The following is a 17,982-nucleotide window of genomic DNA, read 5'->3' as shown; positions in this document are numbered from 1 at the left end:
TCATCCATCTGGCAGCTGATGACACATTTAGTACTCTTTATTGCCTATCTGTCCCAAAGAAAACGCTGTGATTTAAGCACAGAAAATATTCCCACAGGGAAAGTCATCAGCTAGATGGAAGGGACTCTGAGGGGCTTGGGCAGAGGAAACAGGAGATCACGGGCTGAGGTCAAGAGGAAGATGAGGATTAAGAAGAAAACATCACTGGTGGTGGGATTCTAGAATTTGAAGGGGAAAGAAAAGAATGGGCAGGGGGTAACTGGGCAAGGGGTGACTGGTCAAGAGAACAAAAGGACTGGGAGAGAATCAAAACAATAAAATTGATAGTAGGAGAGACTTTTGTGGCCCTGGAAAAAGAAAATGGACAGAAACGTATTGAGGGAATAGGGGCAGCCTCAGAAATAAATTTTGGGTGGCTGATAAAGAGATGAAAGCAGAGAAACGGTGTGGTAGCCTCCAAAATGGTTCCCCTGAACCTTACCTCCTGATTTTCATGCCCTTGCGCAGTCCTTTCTCATGTTGCACGGAGCTGACATATGACTGCTAAGCTATTATGGAAATGATGGTGTCCAACCTCCAGGACTAGGTCTCAGACAGGAGGGCTTCTGCATGTCACTCTTACAGATGACTTCCTTTGGGGAAACCCAGCTGCCGTGCTCTGAAGATACTCAAGCCAACTTATGGAGAGGATATGGCAAGGACCTGAGGTCTCCTGCCAACAGCCAGCACCAATCTGCTACCAAGAGAACAAGCCACCGCAGAAGGAGATCCCCCACTCTCAGCAGGGCCTTTGGGTGACTGAAGCCCTGGGGCATACCTCGACTACAACCCCGTCAATGATCTTAAAGCCAGGACCATGTTACCAAGCTGCTCCTGGATTCCTGACCCACAAGAACTGTGCAAGACAGTAATTTTTTACTGCTATTTTAAGCTGCTAAATTTCCAAATAACCTGTTACTAAGTTGCCTTTCAGGGTACTAATGCAGCCAGACTAGAGACAGAGGGCAGGGAAACAGAGACGAAGCATAGTGGGGAAGATAATTCAAAGTAGAGAGAAAGTAGGGGAGGCAATAAAATTTGAGATCTGACTTCTCTCACTTTCTCCTTCCTTGTTATATGCTGCTGCATGTTAATTTTTTTTTTCTTTCCACTAAACCTGGAAATCCCAAGACTTACAGTAAGAAAGAACAGCAAAGCTATTCTAAGTGCTTTCTCTATAGTTAATTAATCTCAATCCTGTGTGCTAGGTCCTATTAATCCTTTTTTTTTTTTTTTTTTTTTTTTTACAGTTAAGAGTGTTGTAACTTGCCTAAGATCATATATCCTGTGAGGGGCCAAGCCAAGATCAAACCCAGAAATTCCGGTTTCAGAGCTCATGCTTTCAACCCTATACCATCTTATGTCCGTCTCCAAATGGAGGCGTCTGAGCATAAATGAGCTCCCCTTCTGTGTAACTACATACTATGAGACACCACTTCTGTCTTAAACCTCTGGCTTGAGTGGACCAAAGACTTGTCATGGTTCAGATTAAAGCACTCAAAGAAAATTTTCATTATTAAGGAGAACTAAAGAAGAACAAACAAGAAAGAGTCCAGAGATGTTACACACCCTCCTGACACAGGCCTAGTCCAACCTGGCATGAACTGGCCTCACTAAAAAGATCTCTGGACTTCCCAAGGGTCTGACTGCAGGAGGCAGCTTGACATCAAGTAAAGCCTGGTGTGCAGTGAAGGTGGCTTGTTTCAGGCCTGCAGAACTGCCTCCTCCCCAGGTGACCATCACCACCCAGTGGTCTTGCCCTAGGAAGGCCAGATTCCCTAAATCCATACAAGAGCAAAACCAAGTTCTACTACCGAGGGACTAGGTTTTGGGGAAATGGCCTAATGGCTACCTCCTTGGTAGCCCTAGCAACTCATTTTATGAATTTTTGGTTTGACCATTTGTTTCCAATCACCTATTTAACAGACTGGACTTGCTTTCTCACTGTGTCCTTAGGAGTTAGTAATGGTGATAAGTAAGGATGGGCTCTGTTTTCAAATCCCAGCTATGCAACTATGCTCACAATGGGGGTTCCACACCAGCCCACCATGGAACATCATCTCATATCCAGGTACCCATATGTTTGCTGAGCCTGGACAACATTACCTTGTTCAGGCCTATGTCAATCTTAACAATACTCAGTTCCATTGTTGGCTTCTGAAGAAAACCAATAACCCTAACCTCTTGGGAACTTTGTCATTTTTCTAAAGCCTTTGGCGGTCAGGCTGAAGTGCCCGGGCACTTCTCTACCTTTCCACCTCCCTTCATCGAGCCTCTCCCCCACCCCAGGACTACCTCTACCTTTCCCAAACACCACCTCCCATTCCATTTCTAATATCTCAACTCATTTTTATTCAGAGCATTTATGCATATCTAAACCCAAATACTCAGTATCTGGCAAGCCACCCCCAGCATTCACCCTCTTGAAAGACTGCATAGCTTTTCCATAACAACCATAGAAGCTTCCTTCTGAGAGGTCTATGCTGCAGTCACTGACACAGACTCCCCAGGGATGGGGGAAGAGTCAGAGGTTAGAGACAGAGACCCTGAAAGGGTCAGAGATCCCAAGCAGCCACTGAGACCCTGAGCAAGTCACTTCACATCTCTGAACTTCAATCTCTTCATCTGCAAAATGAAGACGAACTGCATGTCTGAGACGACTTTGTTTTCCCATTGTAGGTTTCACATAACTAGCAAAACCAAAAAACTATAATCGAGGTACCACTAACTTTCAGTTACCTAACGTCTGTTAGTTTTCGGTTTAAAGAACCCTGACTGCTTGGTTGCCACCCTATTTCTTACATTCCCATCCTGCAAAAATTACTCACCATATGAGGAAAGCTTTCCTTCCTCTCTTGCCTTTGGCCCAGCCCTTCAAAGAGCATGATCTTTTATAAATGCGAATGAGTAGAGCAGAAGGGTCTTCCCCAACAGTAGGATGGGGGGAAACTATGAGGGCTTTTTTTTGTGGAGAGGTGCTTTTTCAACGAGCGAACATACAAACAAACAAAAAGCCATGGACACTCTGTGGTCAGAGATTAAACTTCACAATAGGACCCTGTTTTCCTTTTCAGTTCTTCCAACATCCCCACCAAAAACACTAAACTGATTCCCAAAAACTGGCACAGGAAAATTGTGATAGAATATCAAATTCTGCTTCCCTCTGACTTCACTTTGCCTAATTTCCTACTAGGTAAAACCCAGATACTTAAATAAATAAATAAATAAACAAACAAACAAATAGATAATCTGGCAGAAGCTATGTCCCGGCAGCTAGAGAGTCCAGAGTGTCATTTCCTACACAGGCTGTCCTGGCTTGGTTTGCTTGCTTTTGTCAATTCCGATTCTCTGGAAAAAGATGATCTATCCTCAAAGCCATTAAAGCATCTAACCAGGATAAAGAGTTCCTGCCTGCGAAAAACAGTCCTCCAGTGTCAGACACTGCCTCTTAATTGATCTTAATAAGCCATTTTAAATGAAGGGGGAACAAAAAAGCAGAGCACTAACCCATGGTAATTATCTGTAATTCTCCATTCGTAATGTCACTGAATTGAGAAAATAATGCAAACGTGGACAGATGCTGACTAGAGCTTACGCTGACACCAAAATTAGGGTATTTTGTACAGTAAGTAACATGACTAAGCGGCAGTATTTCAAAGGCAGGTCTTCAGCCCCACAACAATATCCAATACCAAAGACTGCTGGGAACAGTCAGAAGACGCACTTTCCATAAAGCATGACCCAGGAGAGTAGGCAGCACTTGGGCAGTGTGGCCTAAGAGCTGATGGGTATGGCAGAGACTCATTCAGCTGCTAATATTTAATGTAAAATTGGGTAATTCTACATTAGCTATAAAGTGAGAAGAGAAATAAACTCCCCTGCTTCCTAAGTAGGGCTTTTTGTTCTGCTTTGTTTTGTTGCCAGTTTAAAGAACTATAATCCTAGCACTTCAGAGGTCCTTTAAAAACAAATGTTCTTATTTAACAATGGTAGAAAACAAAGAGGAGGTCTCACAGCTGTGAGTAAACCCCACAGGCCTCGAGTGGGGTGGAACACAAAGTGGGTTTGAGAGGGAGCGGGGGCAGGGTCAGGAAAAGTTAGGCAGCAGCTAGACTGAGCGGCGGGAGGAATGCTGGGAGCCAGAGTCCCCAGTCCTTAAGGGGAGAATGAGAGGGACAGGAGCTGGAGGCAGGACAGTGATAAATCGGAGACACATTAGGAGCCCGGGGGCTCAACACCCAGAGCTTGTGCCTTCTAAGACCTTGGGGCTGACATATCAAGAGCCCAGGGTGCAGAACACAGTCCTCTCCCCTTCCCCGTCTGCCCCAGGGTGACCCTTAGACTTGTTATAATGCATCTGAATTGCAGGTATAGCCCTGCCCAAAGGAGAGAAGCGACCAGGATGGCTCTGCTTCAAACCCTGTAGGGTCAAACACAACCTCTCCCATCCTGTGGAAGGAGTCTCCCAAAAGACTGGGAGCAGCCTCCACTGGAGCCCACCCACCCCAATGCAGGTCCCATCCCCGAAAGACCCAAGAATATCGGATCCGAAACCACTTAGGAGGTTCCGCCTCCTGGAACCCATCTGCTCTCCCGCCGTGAGAGTGTCCTTTCACCTTAATAGAGAGCTCTGCGCTTGCTACTTTCCTTCCAGCTGTCTTGATTCCGAGCACAGATCCCCACATATATCTTTTCAGGGGGTATCGAAGGACGGACGAAGACCTCCCCATTCGCACAGCGCAGACTCTCCCACCAGTGTAACAGAAAGGGATCTGCTCTTCTATCCTGGCCAGTAACCAGCAACTCTCTTCTTCACCCCTTTAGGCCCCGACAAGTAATCCTGAGAGCTAATCACGTTCCAGAGAGCTGTGTGCTAGATGGGGGCTGCTATACCATTTCCGATACACTCAGCATAAGGAGAACAGCTTTATCTGATGTCTCAGCGATAAGACAATTTACCATGTTTTGAAAACTCCATGCATCTCCACTCCAGAAGTGTAGGTGATTGAGTGCAAGTGTGTGGGCATGTGTGTAGGGTAAATGGTGCTCTGACCATCCAGCAGCACCTACTGACCTAGCAGCAACAATTAAAAGGAACAATCTTGGGCTCACAGCTGCAGATGGGCTAGACAGAAAGATGGGAATGATAACAAAGAGGGAAGTGAATGAAACTCCAAGGAAACAAAGGATTTGGTATCCTGTCCCTGTCCAGAGCAACAGTCTGGGGGAGGACATGACTGTGGCTCACTGGAAAGTCTGTGTGGGATTTGCCCTGAGGTTAAAAGTTACCAGCACTAGGAGCCACTTGCTTTTAGTTTAACACGCAACTGAACTAAAAAAAGAAATGAATGAACTTGAATTATTTTTCCTTTAGTTCTCTTGAAAGTTACTCAAAAACAGTGAACCTCCTACGTATTTGGAGTGCAATAAATTGGGGGAAAGCTGAAAATGACTGGCTGATTAGTGATTTTTAATTTATGTAACTTTTTTGGCAGTTGACAGTTTAGACAGTTTAGACAGTTTCCATTACAATCATATTATAAACTGACCTACCTAAGCCACTTTAGCACCTTGAAATGTCTGGTTCTTTTGATAAAGGAGCTTCTAGCACTTGGAGGTAGATGAGAGCTTCATACTCCCTCCTCTCAGTCCAATTTCTGCCAATGTACATAAGCAAGCAGGCACAAAACAGGCAAGCTGTCCTCCTCTGGAAGGAATTTCTCTTTCGGATCTCTATCACTTACATACGAATCATGTAGGTTCACTCTGATGTTCACCCAACATTCTCAGGGCAGGACAGACAAACAGAATTCGGTGGACAAGGAACCCTTGGAGAAGTGGCAGGCCCACAGTCCTCACTGCTCTGAAGGGGTCAGGATGTTGCGCTCAGCAGGTTCTCATTCCTCACTCACCCAGGGGTGCTGGGGTTCTTACAGTCCATTTTACTAATGAAAAAGATTTCTCAACATCCTTAAAGAAAGCTGCTCAGACAATACCTGAAGTGTTTAGGCAACCAACTTTGGCAGAATGTATTCCTAATGAAGACATTTCCAATGTCCCAAAATACCAAGAGAATAAGTTAATTTATCCATGCACACACAGCCTTCTGTATACACTTCAGTATTCTTAGAGTACACTACCATGCAGATTATTTGATTGTTTCTACAAAAGGAAACTTCCCCAATTTTTAACCTCAGTTATTTACTGCTATTTTACCAGGCAAGCTTTCTCTTATAAATTTAAATTATTGAAAACTATTAAATGAAATTGATGTTGTTGAAATTTTGCAAATTTGCCTTCATTCATTATTTTTCTCCCTATAAGACAAAATGCCCATTAAAACAAAACAAAACAAAAAAAACCCCAAAACAAAAAACAAAACAAGTCTATTAAACCAACTGCTGATCATGTTAAGTTAACCATTTATATTTTTAGGCTATCACAGTCAAAACCTAAGATTTATTTATTTATTTATTTTTAAGATTTTATTTATTTATTTGACAGACAGAGATCACAAGTAGGAAGAGAGACAGGCAGAGATAGGGAAGCAGGCTCCCTGCCGAGCAAAGAGCCCAATGTGGGGCTCGATCCCAGAACTATGGAATCATGACCTGAGCTGAAGGCAGAGGCTTTAACCCACTGAGCCACCCAGGTGCCCCCTAAGATTTATTTCTAATTTCTCACCAAAACGAACATTATCTTCTTGGGTTATTACAGATGTACGTAAGTACCATAATAGTGCTTCATCCTATTTCAAGCTTTTGCAAAGCCAAATTAGGTTAACAATATTAAAGTCATGATCCAAAATGAGATTTGTAAAAGAATTACAGTGTTCTCCAAGGCGTTCCCATTGCAAATCATTTTGATAATAACAGGAAAACTACTACTTCTTTTACTTTACCCCAATATGTTCATCCTTAAGCACAACCTTCTATTCCCATTTGAGAGATGGGAACAGTTGGGGTCAGAAGAGTTAAGTGAGTTGACCCCAATTCCAAGATGAAAAAGGACACAGGATTCAAAGGCAGGTAGGTCCTTCTCAGCTCCACATCCTGAACTCTTTCCTTTTTGATTTTTTATTACACCCAAGTCCCTGAACAAATTAAACTACCAAACTATGAAACTCAAAATAACAAAATCACACAAACATCCCATTTATCCCATTTCATACCTTTAATCCTCTGAGACTTCCTGGGCTAGTTGGAGAAGAGCTAGAAGATTTCGTTGATTTAGGAGTAGACAGCTGGCTGCTGGGAGTTCCGTTAACTGACCATGAGACAACAAAGGAGACAGAGGTCATTCAAACCCCAAATAAACAGATTGCACAAATACACCAAGCACATGCACAACATTGCTCCCATGAAGCTTCGATTCATTTAAAGCTCAAAGCAGATGGCAAATCAGTGAAAAGCAAAAATAATGTGTTTTATTGCATTACAAAGTATCAGACAAATAAGGAGTGAAACTAGAATTGTTTTCAGTAATAGCTTTCCAACAATGACATAAACAAATATATAAAACATTATGGAATTAGAGATGTGAATGAGAACTCGTTCATAGATTCTGCCTGCCAGCAAGGGCAGAGAAATGAAATGGCTGGTATGTTTGTAATACTTTACAAGGAAGGCTGTCCTGAAACTTCCAACATCCACTCTCTTGGTATATACCAACCTGAGTACCCAAGAAGTTCTACCGCTCTCCCAAATCAATTCCACATTAGCCAAACAAATTTTCTAAGCATATTCTTTATGGAAAGGGAAAATTACTGGTCATTTTTCTTATAATACCTATTTATTTCTTTGAAGGCCATAAAAGGCACTCTTCAACTTTCTTCTTATCTAAAGTAGTCATTCTTAATTCCTTCCATTTTCTTGTCCTCACTCTTTAATTTCTCCCACTATTTACCAAATCTTGATGGTTTTTCAATAGTACCCCCTCCAAACTTCCACACACTTGGAGGTCGAAGGCTCAATTTAGAGCACAGCTAGGAAAATTATAACCACTGCTGTTTAGACGGGAGGGTAAATTTGCAGATTTTATACTAGAGAATGCTGGTCAAACACTTCAGCATGACTTATGCTTATTCCTAATTTTATCACCTGGATCCATTTCTGCTGTCATTTCACAAAGTTGGTAGTTAACATTTAGGACTGGTGTAATTACTTTTCTAAGATGTATTTGAAACCCCTTTTATCACGAATCTTCAATGCTTTGCCCAAAGATGAAAACTGTCATTCATCTCTATGGAAAGAAAAGCAAAGTCATTTCTTTCTTTTGTTTTCAAATACGAGGAAGCAGAAAGCTATTATTTTAAATGAAGCTGATAAATGTAAAAAAAGCAATATGCAGAGGCAAAAGTCCTAAATAGGTGACTCAAAAAAGTGAGTACTAGTTCTTGAGTGGAGGCAAAAGTCCTGGGATCAACAAGTATTTGTGATTAGATGAATAACCTATAAACCAGGGTATCTGGGTTTGAAGTCATGCTTATTTGTTGCATTGCTCATTTTAAATTGGGAAAGGATGAAAAAAATTTCTCATCACTTTTAACTTACCAAACTTTAATTTTTCTAATTTAAAACCACACATGCATAAACAATGACCTGTTATCTATAATTTCGTAACAAATGTACGTACATATTTAGAGTACAAGGACAACACAAGGAACTGTGCAATCAGAAACTTTCTAGGATATTCAGCAGTCCTGATCACTTCTCAATTAAGTTAAATTTCAATGTTGTTTTCTTTTAAAAATTCTCTTTAAAGAAAGGGAATTGGTGGCAGAAGTTCACATAAAATAGAGATTATTATGAGCAAGGAACTGGTCAACTTGCTGTGAGCTGAGACTGAAATTTACTCCTTTTGTTCCTTCATTCCAAATATAGAGCAACCTAGGCAGGTCACCAGCCTCCACTCAGTAAGTGCTATTAGCATTCACAGATACTTAGAATCCACACTGACAGTAGAGGCTACTTTGGAACAGTGACAGAAAAGGGACAAAAGGATAAAAATCAATTCCTGCAAATGGTGATCCTGACAGGAGACAAAACTCCCTAAAAACATACCCACTGCTAAACAGTTTCTTGACAAAACTCACTGCCGGGGATTTTACTGGGGTCAGTAACTACATGCCCATATTTCCCTCCAAATAATCTCATCCTAAAGAGACACCAAGTCATGTTTGGGTTTCTAAGTTTCCCAGAGCATTTGGAAAATTCTAAAAAATGTTCCTTCATGAGTAATCCTTAATTTCACTTCTTTCCCATTTCTTCCAAATCTTAGTTAGGAGGGTAAGTGGGACAGGGTCATGTTGGGCATGCTCCCCTCACACGGCCACCACCACCTGGTGGGTGGACAACAACCAACCCACACCCTCGTCATGTACCACTCCTTCCAACCCCTGACTTTCTCTCCCAGAAGAAGGCTGTTATCCATGTCTCCTCTCAACTGGAAGAAAAGAAATAAACTTGGGCTTTTTTGTTTGCTTGTTTGTTCAGACGATCTTCTGTCTTGGTGGACTCTGAAAGATTTACAAGCTAAAAACCTCAAATGAGCATCTTTAGGACTCAAATTATGATAATATTTACCTACTTATGTTACCCAGATGAATTTCTACGTGTTTCTTACACACTATTTTCCTGTTTTACTAAGAGTTTTGTTGAGGAATTCAGTCAACCAGAAGACTGTACTTCCAGAGCACTTCTGTCCCAAGACTGAAAAGGTACAATGTTCTGTCTACAAAGCTAATACGTCTGAGATTCCAGTTTGTCCCACAGCATTTTCTAAATGTTTACAGGTATGCCATAGCTAGAGGTCTATAAATGTGAGTTGTGCTTGTGGGTATGCGGCTTTCAATAATACAAATTGCCCCCTTGTCTGTAACTGCGGGATGTGGTGACTTTGGGGTTTAATCTCTCATTTTTTTGCACTCTGAAGAGTGATTTATAGATCTCACAACTTTTACTTGCAAGTTTAAGATACTCTACCCCAAATGCAAATACAGACTTAGTTAAAAATTGGGGGTCCTGAAATGTTAAGATTTCTTGAATCAATTTCTAAGCATTCCAAATTCAATTTAAAAAGATTTGAATAAATCTTTATTTATACAAACATATTGGTCTGCAAGAAAAATTATGGCTATGATACATGCTTTTAGTTTAGTATGTATTAGATTCATTAAAATACCTGATTTTTTAATCACTCTCCTCACTTCTATTTATTTCACTGATACAATAAATATCTATAAAACCTATGGCTAAAACAAAAGCAAAGAACCTGACAAAAATCTACATTTACCATATGGTAGGCTCAGGTAATTGTATTTATGCCAATTTCATGTTGTATTAGCTTTTCTAGTGTTTGAGATACTTTATAGAAGCATAATATAATTTGGAATAAGCTTCACAGCAGAGAGATGCTTTCAGTTAAAAATATTCATATCATCAATATTTTTAGAGTGTTGGGCCTCTTAGCTGTAGGGTGGGGAGGAAGGTAAGAACAGAAGGAGAAGAAGGGGAGAACAGAAAAGTTTAATTGCTTCTATGGTCATTTTCCTACAACCAGCAAACTTTAGCTTTTTTCAGGAACAGAATGTTTTCCAAAATTAACTAGAAGATAGACCCTTCGAGGTGGTACTTACTCCTCCTTGGTCCTGTAACTACACACAGAAAGAGGCACTTGGCCATCTTCGGACAATGACTGGTTCTCTAAAAAGAAGGGACATTGAGGCATTCTATGCACGGTGAAGCATCCCACAGCGCACAAATGTACACTGGTACAAGCCAGATACGTTCATGGAAATGGAGCAAAAGGAAACAGAAATGTGGCAAGAGACAGAAACAAAAACCCAGCAGAGCAACAAAGCCATTCTCCTCATGGCTCACCTGGGGATCTGGCTGCAGAGTAGGCACCGGAGTGGTGTCCACCCCTCTTTACTGTGCACATTCAGGGAGTACAAAGAGGAGGAGACAGTAAGGAGAGCAATTATTCAGCAGGTTTGAACGCGTATACACGAAAAGGGTAAAACAACCTGACCGAAGGAAAGTGGGGTGGGTGCTGAAGGCGAAGCAGTGACAAGTAGAATGTCCAAAACGCTCCTCCATCTTTTAGAGGGTCTGATGCTTGACACAATTTTACTGATCCTACTTTCACATGTTCTAGATTTCTCACCTGTGAAATCATGGTTTTTTACAATCCTCTCCTGAACAGGAAGGGATATCAGCAAAATTACTTAAAATTACTATATACAAACCTTGTAGAAGACATCAAGATATTTATAGATGTTTCTAGCTTTTAAAAAAGTGCCCCCAGCTGAAACTATCACAGATCTATAGGTTTAGAACCTGAAAGAAACTTAATTACAGGTAAGTCTGACTCTTAAGTAAGTACCAATTTCCAATAATAATCACTGCTACTATTAAATTGCTTGAAAAAGGAAAAAGCCTATGAAACTTATCAAGGAAATGCATTCTGTGTCCGATGTACGTTTTAAACCAATAAGAGAAGAAAAATATCCACAATCATACAGCACAAAGTTAAAAACACAGTACGCTATGGTCTAAATGCGAAACACTTCCACGTAAATACCAGAAGGGTCTAGATAGAGACTGTTCTTGAGAAAATGTGTGAGAATAAAACAAACAAGCGTCTTAGCAGATCTATGACAACTCTGAGCAACAGACTCAAATTTTTCGTTTTAAGAATCATGTCATCTGCGTGTCGTTTTGGAACCTGGCTGCCTGCGAACGTGGGAAAGATCGCTAGTTGGTAACAATTAAAGGAACTGAAGGAGAATGCGTACCTGAAGCTGGGGATTTGCTGCGTCGGGAGGGCCCAGGGCTTTTAGATCCAGAATACTTGACAGCTGAGGAGCGAGAATAAGAGGACTTCAAGACGCGGCATTCTGGAAAGGAGAGAAAGTGCATTAACTAAATCCGGCTAAAATACTGATCACACGTGCATGCAGTTTACTGCCAGAGAGCGAACACCGGATCATCTTCCCATTATTGTTAAACAACTTCAATATACAAAGCAATTGTCCCAAAAGTACACCCGAGGTTGTCTGTAGTTGGCATAGGCATCTTGTAGACAAGCTCATTGCTCCAGCGGAGATCGCACTGAATACGGAAATCCCAACGTCCTAACGCGATCACACACGGAGAGCCCCGTCGGAACATGCGCAGCTTCCCTTTTCGGTCAGTAGTATTGATAGCAAAAGGCCACAATTTGATTCTGTCCAAACTCCCTGATAATCTTATTTTGAAAGGGTAGGGGACTCCTTACCATCTTATTTTCCACCTTCCCTAAGTATAGAGGATCGAAAATTTAGAAACTAGCTTCCAACAATAACTTTGGTTTTTTCCATAAATCATCAAATAAAACAGCATTTAGAGTACCAGAAGTAATTACAGCTAAAATAATCAGTGCTAATTTGAATAATTAAGAACATGGGTTTGGGAGTCATGCAGATTTTGAATGAATCTTGAATCTGATTTTGCTAACTGGGGGAGCTTGGTTAGCGTCTAAGGCTCCATTATTTCCCCTATGAAATTGGGATCAGAATAAATTCTGCATCTGCTTGGTAGGCTTGTTATAAGGATTAAATCAGATAACCTATTGTCTGTCATTTACGTTAAAATACTTCAATTTATGAGGTAAGATGACAACGTGGGTTGGTTTTAATGTATACCTCGGGGCAATAAATTAACATGTGAAGTCCACTAATCAGGAAAATACACACCAGGGGAGGCTAGTTAGCATTTGAAAGACCCTAATCAAAATCTCACTCAGAAGGGGCTGGAGCAACTTCAGTTTAATTAGCATTGTGGATATTAAACAGTATTCTGTTGTTGAAAGAAGGGGCATGTGTTAGTCAGAAACGTCTTAAAGGCACTGCCACTCTTTCAAGAGCACAAGTGTAAATCCAGAAAACCGACAACTACAGCTTAGAACCACCCCCTAGCTTTAGGACACTCAGCCAGTCCTGAGGTCAGTTCTTGAAGCAGGATTCTGTTACTTGGGGAAGACTGTGTTTAGCATTGAATCTTTAATGCAAGATGTTGTCAGAATCCTAAAAGGATAGAAAGTTAGGACTTTATTAAGATTAAACACAAGTTAAATAACTGGTTAAAAAAACATATACAGGGGCGCCTGCGTGGCTCAGTGGGTTAAGCCTCTGCCTTCTGCTTGCTCAGGTCCTGATCTCAGGGTCCTGGGATCCAGCCCCACATAGGCTCTCTGCTCAGTGGCGAGCCTGATTCCCCCTCCCCCCTGCCTCTGTGCCTACTTGTGATCTCTCTCGCTGTCAAATAAATAAATAAAATCTTTTTTAAAAATACACATCTTTTCCTCCAAATAAATGTTAACAGTGGCCAAATCAGGTTTAATTTCATGACCTGCTGGTGAAGGTATAATAATGACGTTTATAATAACGAAAGTGAAGCACACACATCAGGGACCCTTCTAACTGCTTTATATATACTGTCTCACTTAATCCTCACAAAATCTTATGAAAAAGCCAATTATCCTCTGTTGGCAGAAGGCTGAGTAATTGGCAACTGAGAGGGAAGAAATCAGTAACTTACACCCACCTTTCACTATTGGAGCCCACTGGTAGCTAACAACAAAAACCATGAATAATAAAACTAGATTAGTAAGTTTACAACATGCACACAAAACACGGAGTACAATGCCTGGGACATACGTAGTACGTGCTCAATAAATATTTTGTTGTGACCCAAATTAACTTCATAACGTAGAAGATATCAGTTTTTCAGTGTCCCAACTTTCAAATTTAATATTGGTTGGCATCAAAGAAATACCAGAAATGAGATTAAGCTATAATCAAGAAACATGTAAAATACAGATGATAACGCAAATGTACATTTCAGTCAGACTTAATCATCGTGGGAACAGGGGAGAGCATTAGCACACACAATATAAAAGGACATTCTCTGTGATTCTTTCCAGTGGCATTACAAGTTAAAATCAGGGCCAGGCCAACAGAATATAAGACAGTACAGAAACCCTCAGTGAAACTTGGCAGCAGTGAAAAAATGAAACAAAACCAAAAAGTATAGATAAATGAGCCCCAAGCACAAAGCAGATAAATTATCTCCAAGGTAACTGACATAGTTGAACAGGAAAGAATTACTCAAGGAAGTCTGGTACCACAAAACGTATCATCTTGAATTTTAAGAAGTTTATGGATCACAGTATTTATTTGGTGGCATGTTTCTCTAATTCTGGATGGTCAGAATCACTACAGCTGGAAAGGGACGACCATCAGTCTAATTTTTGAAAGGCCAACTTTTCTCACTCATGAAATTAAAGAGCAAGACTTTATCTTTTACATCGATCTCCTATGAAATGTTATGTCTGTATGGTTTTACCTCCTTTTAAGAGGAAGTTGACTTTACTATCAGCTAAAATAATCACTATTACTATAACAGGTTTAAATTAAGTCAAGACAAAAAAGTAAAGCAATTTTCCCAGAATCAATAACACCTGAAATCACTAAGGTTATTGCTATAAAGTTGAAAACTCCACACATTGGAGAAAGGGATTTTCTCATTCTATCAACGAAAATAGCTTTATTTTTTTCTGTATATACGAACAATGCATGTTTTTTTTTTTAAGTTGCAAACAATGAGGTAAAAAGAAAGCCAAGACAACCATGATTAACAATTTAATTATTACCTTTTACATATCTCGTTATGAACACAGAAAATGAATAACTAACCATTTCAGATTCAATATAATCCATATCTTTAAGGTGGCACAGCCAGGCACTGTTCTGAAATAGGCAGGAAATCCATTTCAGAGGCAAAACAAGGCAGTCAAGAGACAACTCGTTTTCGTCTAAAAAAATTAAAACTACTTGAATTAGATTTTTTAACAATTAGGCTAATGTTTTCATTTTATTCTCTACTTTCATTAGTTCAAAAAGAATACCACCAATGTCCTCTTTCTTCAACATGCCAGACCACTTAGCAAGGGTCATCTGACTAAAACCCGAGCCTCTGTTTCAGGATTACTAGGACGGTCAAAGAATTGCCTCACCACTGTGATCCAGGACGAAGTCATCTTGGGCATAACGGAATTTTTCAGGCCCACAAGCAATAAAAACATCGTCATCACCAAAAAAGTCTTGCAGACAAGTAACCTAAAAAGAAAGGAAAAAAAATCATGTCTAAGAGATAAATTAGAAACATTAGAAGTGAAAGAAAAAGCAAAATAATTGCATTTTCAAGCCTCACCTATAATATTGTGTTGGAGTGAAAAGCAATTTAAAATCACACTACATTTCCAAGTACTCGACTCTTTATAGAGCACTTCCACACACTTTCCCTGACCTCAGCACAACAGAATGAGGAGTTCATAGCTGGCATCAACATTTCCATTTCACAAGTGGAGTCGAGGACATACACACAAGGCAATGTGTTTTCTTCCGTGTTCCCCCTATTAATGGGTGACAGGGCTGAGGCTGATGGAGGTCTCTGTTCTCAGTCTAGTTTCTTCATTTCTACCCTTCCTTAGTCTCCCCCTTCCCAGCTGTGTCACCCTGGGCATGACTTCTCTGTACCTGAGGTCCAGTGCACTGTAGGTTGTTTGGGGGAAAAATTCATGAAACCTGCTTGGAATAGTGCTGGGTATCTCATGGCTCAATGTGTTAACACACATCTCCATGACCAACGTCATCATTAAGATCAGAGGAAGCCTCAGAGCCCTTCCAAAGTCCTGTACCTGAACGGATAGTTTTAATTTCATATTCTTTTTTCAAACCCTCCCCCTAGCCCCCAACACACACACAGTATCAGTTTCAGATTCCACAGAAACCAGATTCATGGCAGTGAGCACATTCATCTATTCCTGCCAGGGATTATAAGAACTATCCTCCTGGACTTTGGACAGAGGTAGATTCCACGTTTACCTGTTTTTCAACTGGCTATGTGATTTTTTTTAAAGTACTTTTTTCCTAATAATAAATTTTTTTTTTTTTAAACTGTTCTAGTACCTAGGATCTGAGCGATTGATTTTATTACAAGGATATATTTCATCTGGTACTAAATTTGTTGGTAGTTGACTAAATGCCAAAGTAAATAATTAAGTTGCTTATTATATAGAATAAAAGTACTTAACAAGTCTAGGGACTGTAATAAATCCAGGTGTTTTTGTTTTGTTTTTCTCTACAGCAGTTCAATTTAGATCTTCTATTCAATCTTTTAATGATTTCACCTGTCAGCATAAATGGTCTTTCCAAACACGGTTTCCATAAGATGTCTGCCTCCCTTCGACTCCGGTTCTAGCGAATGAATACATATTTGGTTAAATAGTTAACCAATTATATAACTATCAAAAGGGTTCATATTTGCCTCAAATACAACTCTCAAGGAATGGTAGGTATAAAATGAATAAGTTACACAACAGATTTAAACAAACATGTATTTTGACTCGGGATGCTGACATACCTCACATAATACTAAACAACTCTTGTCTCCTTTTATTCAACAAATTTGTACTGAGCATTTATGATGTGCCAGGCACTGTTCTAGGTGCTACAGAAATATTAGTAAAGAAATAAAATGATCCTACTCTCATGAAGCAAATGTAAAAAGGAGCACAATAAAATTTGTGAGTAAATTAATGCAATATAAAAAGGTGGTAAGGGGTATGGAGTGGGTGCTACAGTACTAAGCAGGGTGCTCAGGGAAGGCCTCACACTAAGATGACATTTGGCAAAATATTAAAAGAGACCAAGAAACAAGCATGTGGGCCAAGTGTTCTAGGCAGAGAGCACAGAATATGGGAAAACCCTGTGAAGATATCAGGCTTAACATGTTCACAAGAAACAGTCCTGAAATACAGCAAAAGAGGAGAAGAATGGATCAGAGAAGTAAGGGGAAGGAGAACAGACGACATAGGGCCCCGTCAGCCACTGGTATGGACTTTGGCTTTACTCTGAGATGGAAAACCATGAGAGGCTTCAGAGCAGAAGACCGTAACAATGCGATGTCTCTTTTAACGGGATCACACTGTGCTCATAATAGACTGTAACAAAAGGGCAAGGGTAGAAAGCATTAAAGACTCTTGCTACATCAGGCAAGAGATTAGAATGGCTTGTGCAAAGGCGTTGGAACCAAGATGGACTTCAACAAACGAATGATAAGGAAGATGTGGTCCATATATACAATGGAGTATTATGCCTCCATCAGAAAGGATGAATACCCAACTTTTGTATCAACATGGATGGGACTGGAGGAGATTATGCTGAGTGAAATAAGTCAAGCAGGGAGAGTCAATTATCATATGGTTTTGCTTATTTGTGGAGCATAAGGAATAACATGTAGGACATTAGGAGAAGGAAAGGAAAAATGAATTGGTGGAAATCAGAGGGGGAGACAAACCATGAGAAACTGTGGACTCTGAAAAACAAACTGAGGGTTTTGGAGGGGAGGGAGGTGAGAAGTTGGGTGAGGCTGGTGATGGGTATTATGGAGGGCACATACTGCATGGAGCACTGGGTGTGGTGCATAAACAGTGAATTCTGGAACACTGAAAAGAAAAAAAAAAAAGAATGGTTTGTGCAAAGGTGTTGGGAGTGGAGGAAGTGAGGGGACTACACCACCCTTTGGATATGGGTATGAAAGAAGAGAGAAGAATATGATGGCTCAGGATGTCTGGTTTGAGCCACTAAAGGTAGGGCTGTCATGAACTCTGACAGGGTAGAACACAAGATATTGGACAAGTTTAGTGTAGAAAGGGTGCTCATGAATTCAGATTTGGAACAATAACTGTGAATGCCTATTAAACATCCAAGTGGAAGTGTTGGTTGGAAAGTTGGACATACACAAATCTGAATGTCATGGGTGAAATCAGGGCTGGAGATCTAAATTTGGGACTCCCCAGCATATGGATGGTATTTAAAATCTTGAGATCAATTATGGC

At 40.5% G+C, this 17,982-nt stretch overlaps 1 protein-coding gene across 7 annotated transcripts in view; it reads right to left on the bottom strand.

The window, feature by feature from the left end:
* DCLK2 (doublecortin like kinase 2) overlaps positions 1 to 17,982 on the bottom strand; it is a 149,073-nt gene that overhangs the window by 45,627 nt on the left and 85,464 nt on the right. For 4 of the 7 annotated variants that reach the window (XR_009399182.1, XM_059373575.1, XM_059373539.1 and 1 more), the window contains exons 3-6: positions 15,097 to 15,199; positions 11,837 to 11,938; positions 10,920 to 10,970; positions 7,211 to 7,305 (exon numbers count right to left, since the gene is read on the bottom strand). Coding sequence is in view for 5 of the 7 variants with exons in the window: in XM_059373575.1 (XP_059229558.1) it covers positions 7,211 to 7,305; positions 10,920 to 10,970; positions 11,837 to 11,938; positions 15,097 to 15,199 (351 nt within the window). In the remaining 2 variants the exon portion in view is untranslated. The remainder of the gene's footprint in view (positions 1 to 7,210; positions 7,306 to 10,919; positions 10,971 to 11,836; positions 11,939 to 15,096; positions 15,200 to 17,982) is intronic. The other 3 variants (XR_009399183.1, XM_059373558.1, XM_059373566.1) reach the window with 1 other exon arrangement.

Source organism: Mustela nigripes, chromosome 1 (assembly GCF_022355385.1).
Source record: "Mustela nigripes isolate SB6536 chromosome 1, MUSNIG.SB6536, whole genome shotgun sequence".
NCBI lineage: Eukaryota > Metazoa > Chordata > Mammalia > Carnivora > Mustelidae > Mustela > Mustela nigripes.
Note: the sequence above shows the minus strand (reverse complement) of the source record. Positions and strands in the feature narration are given on the sequence as shown.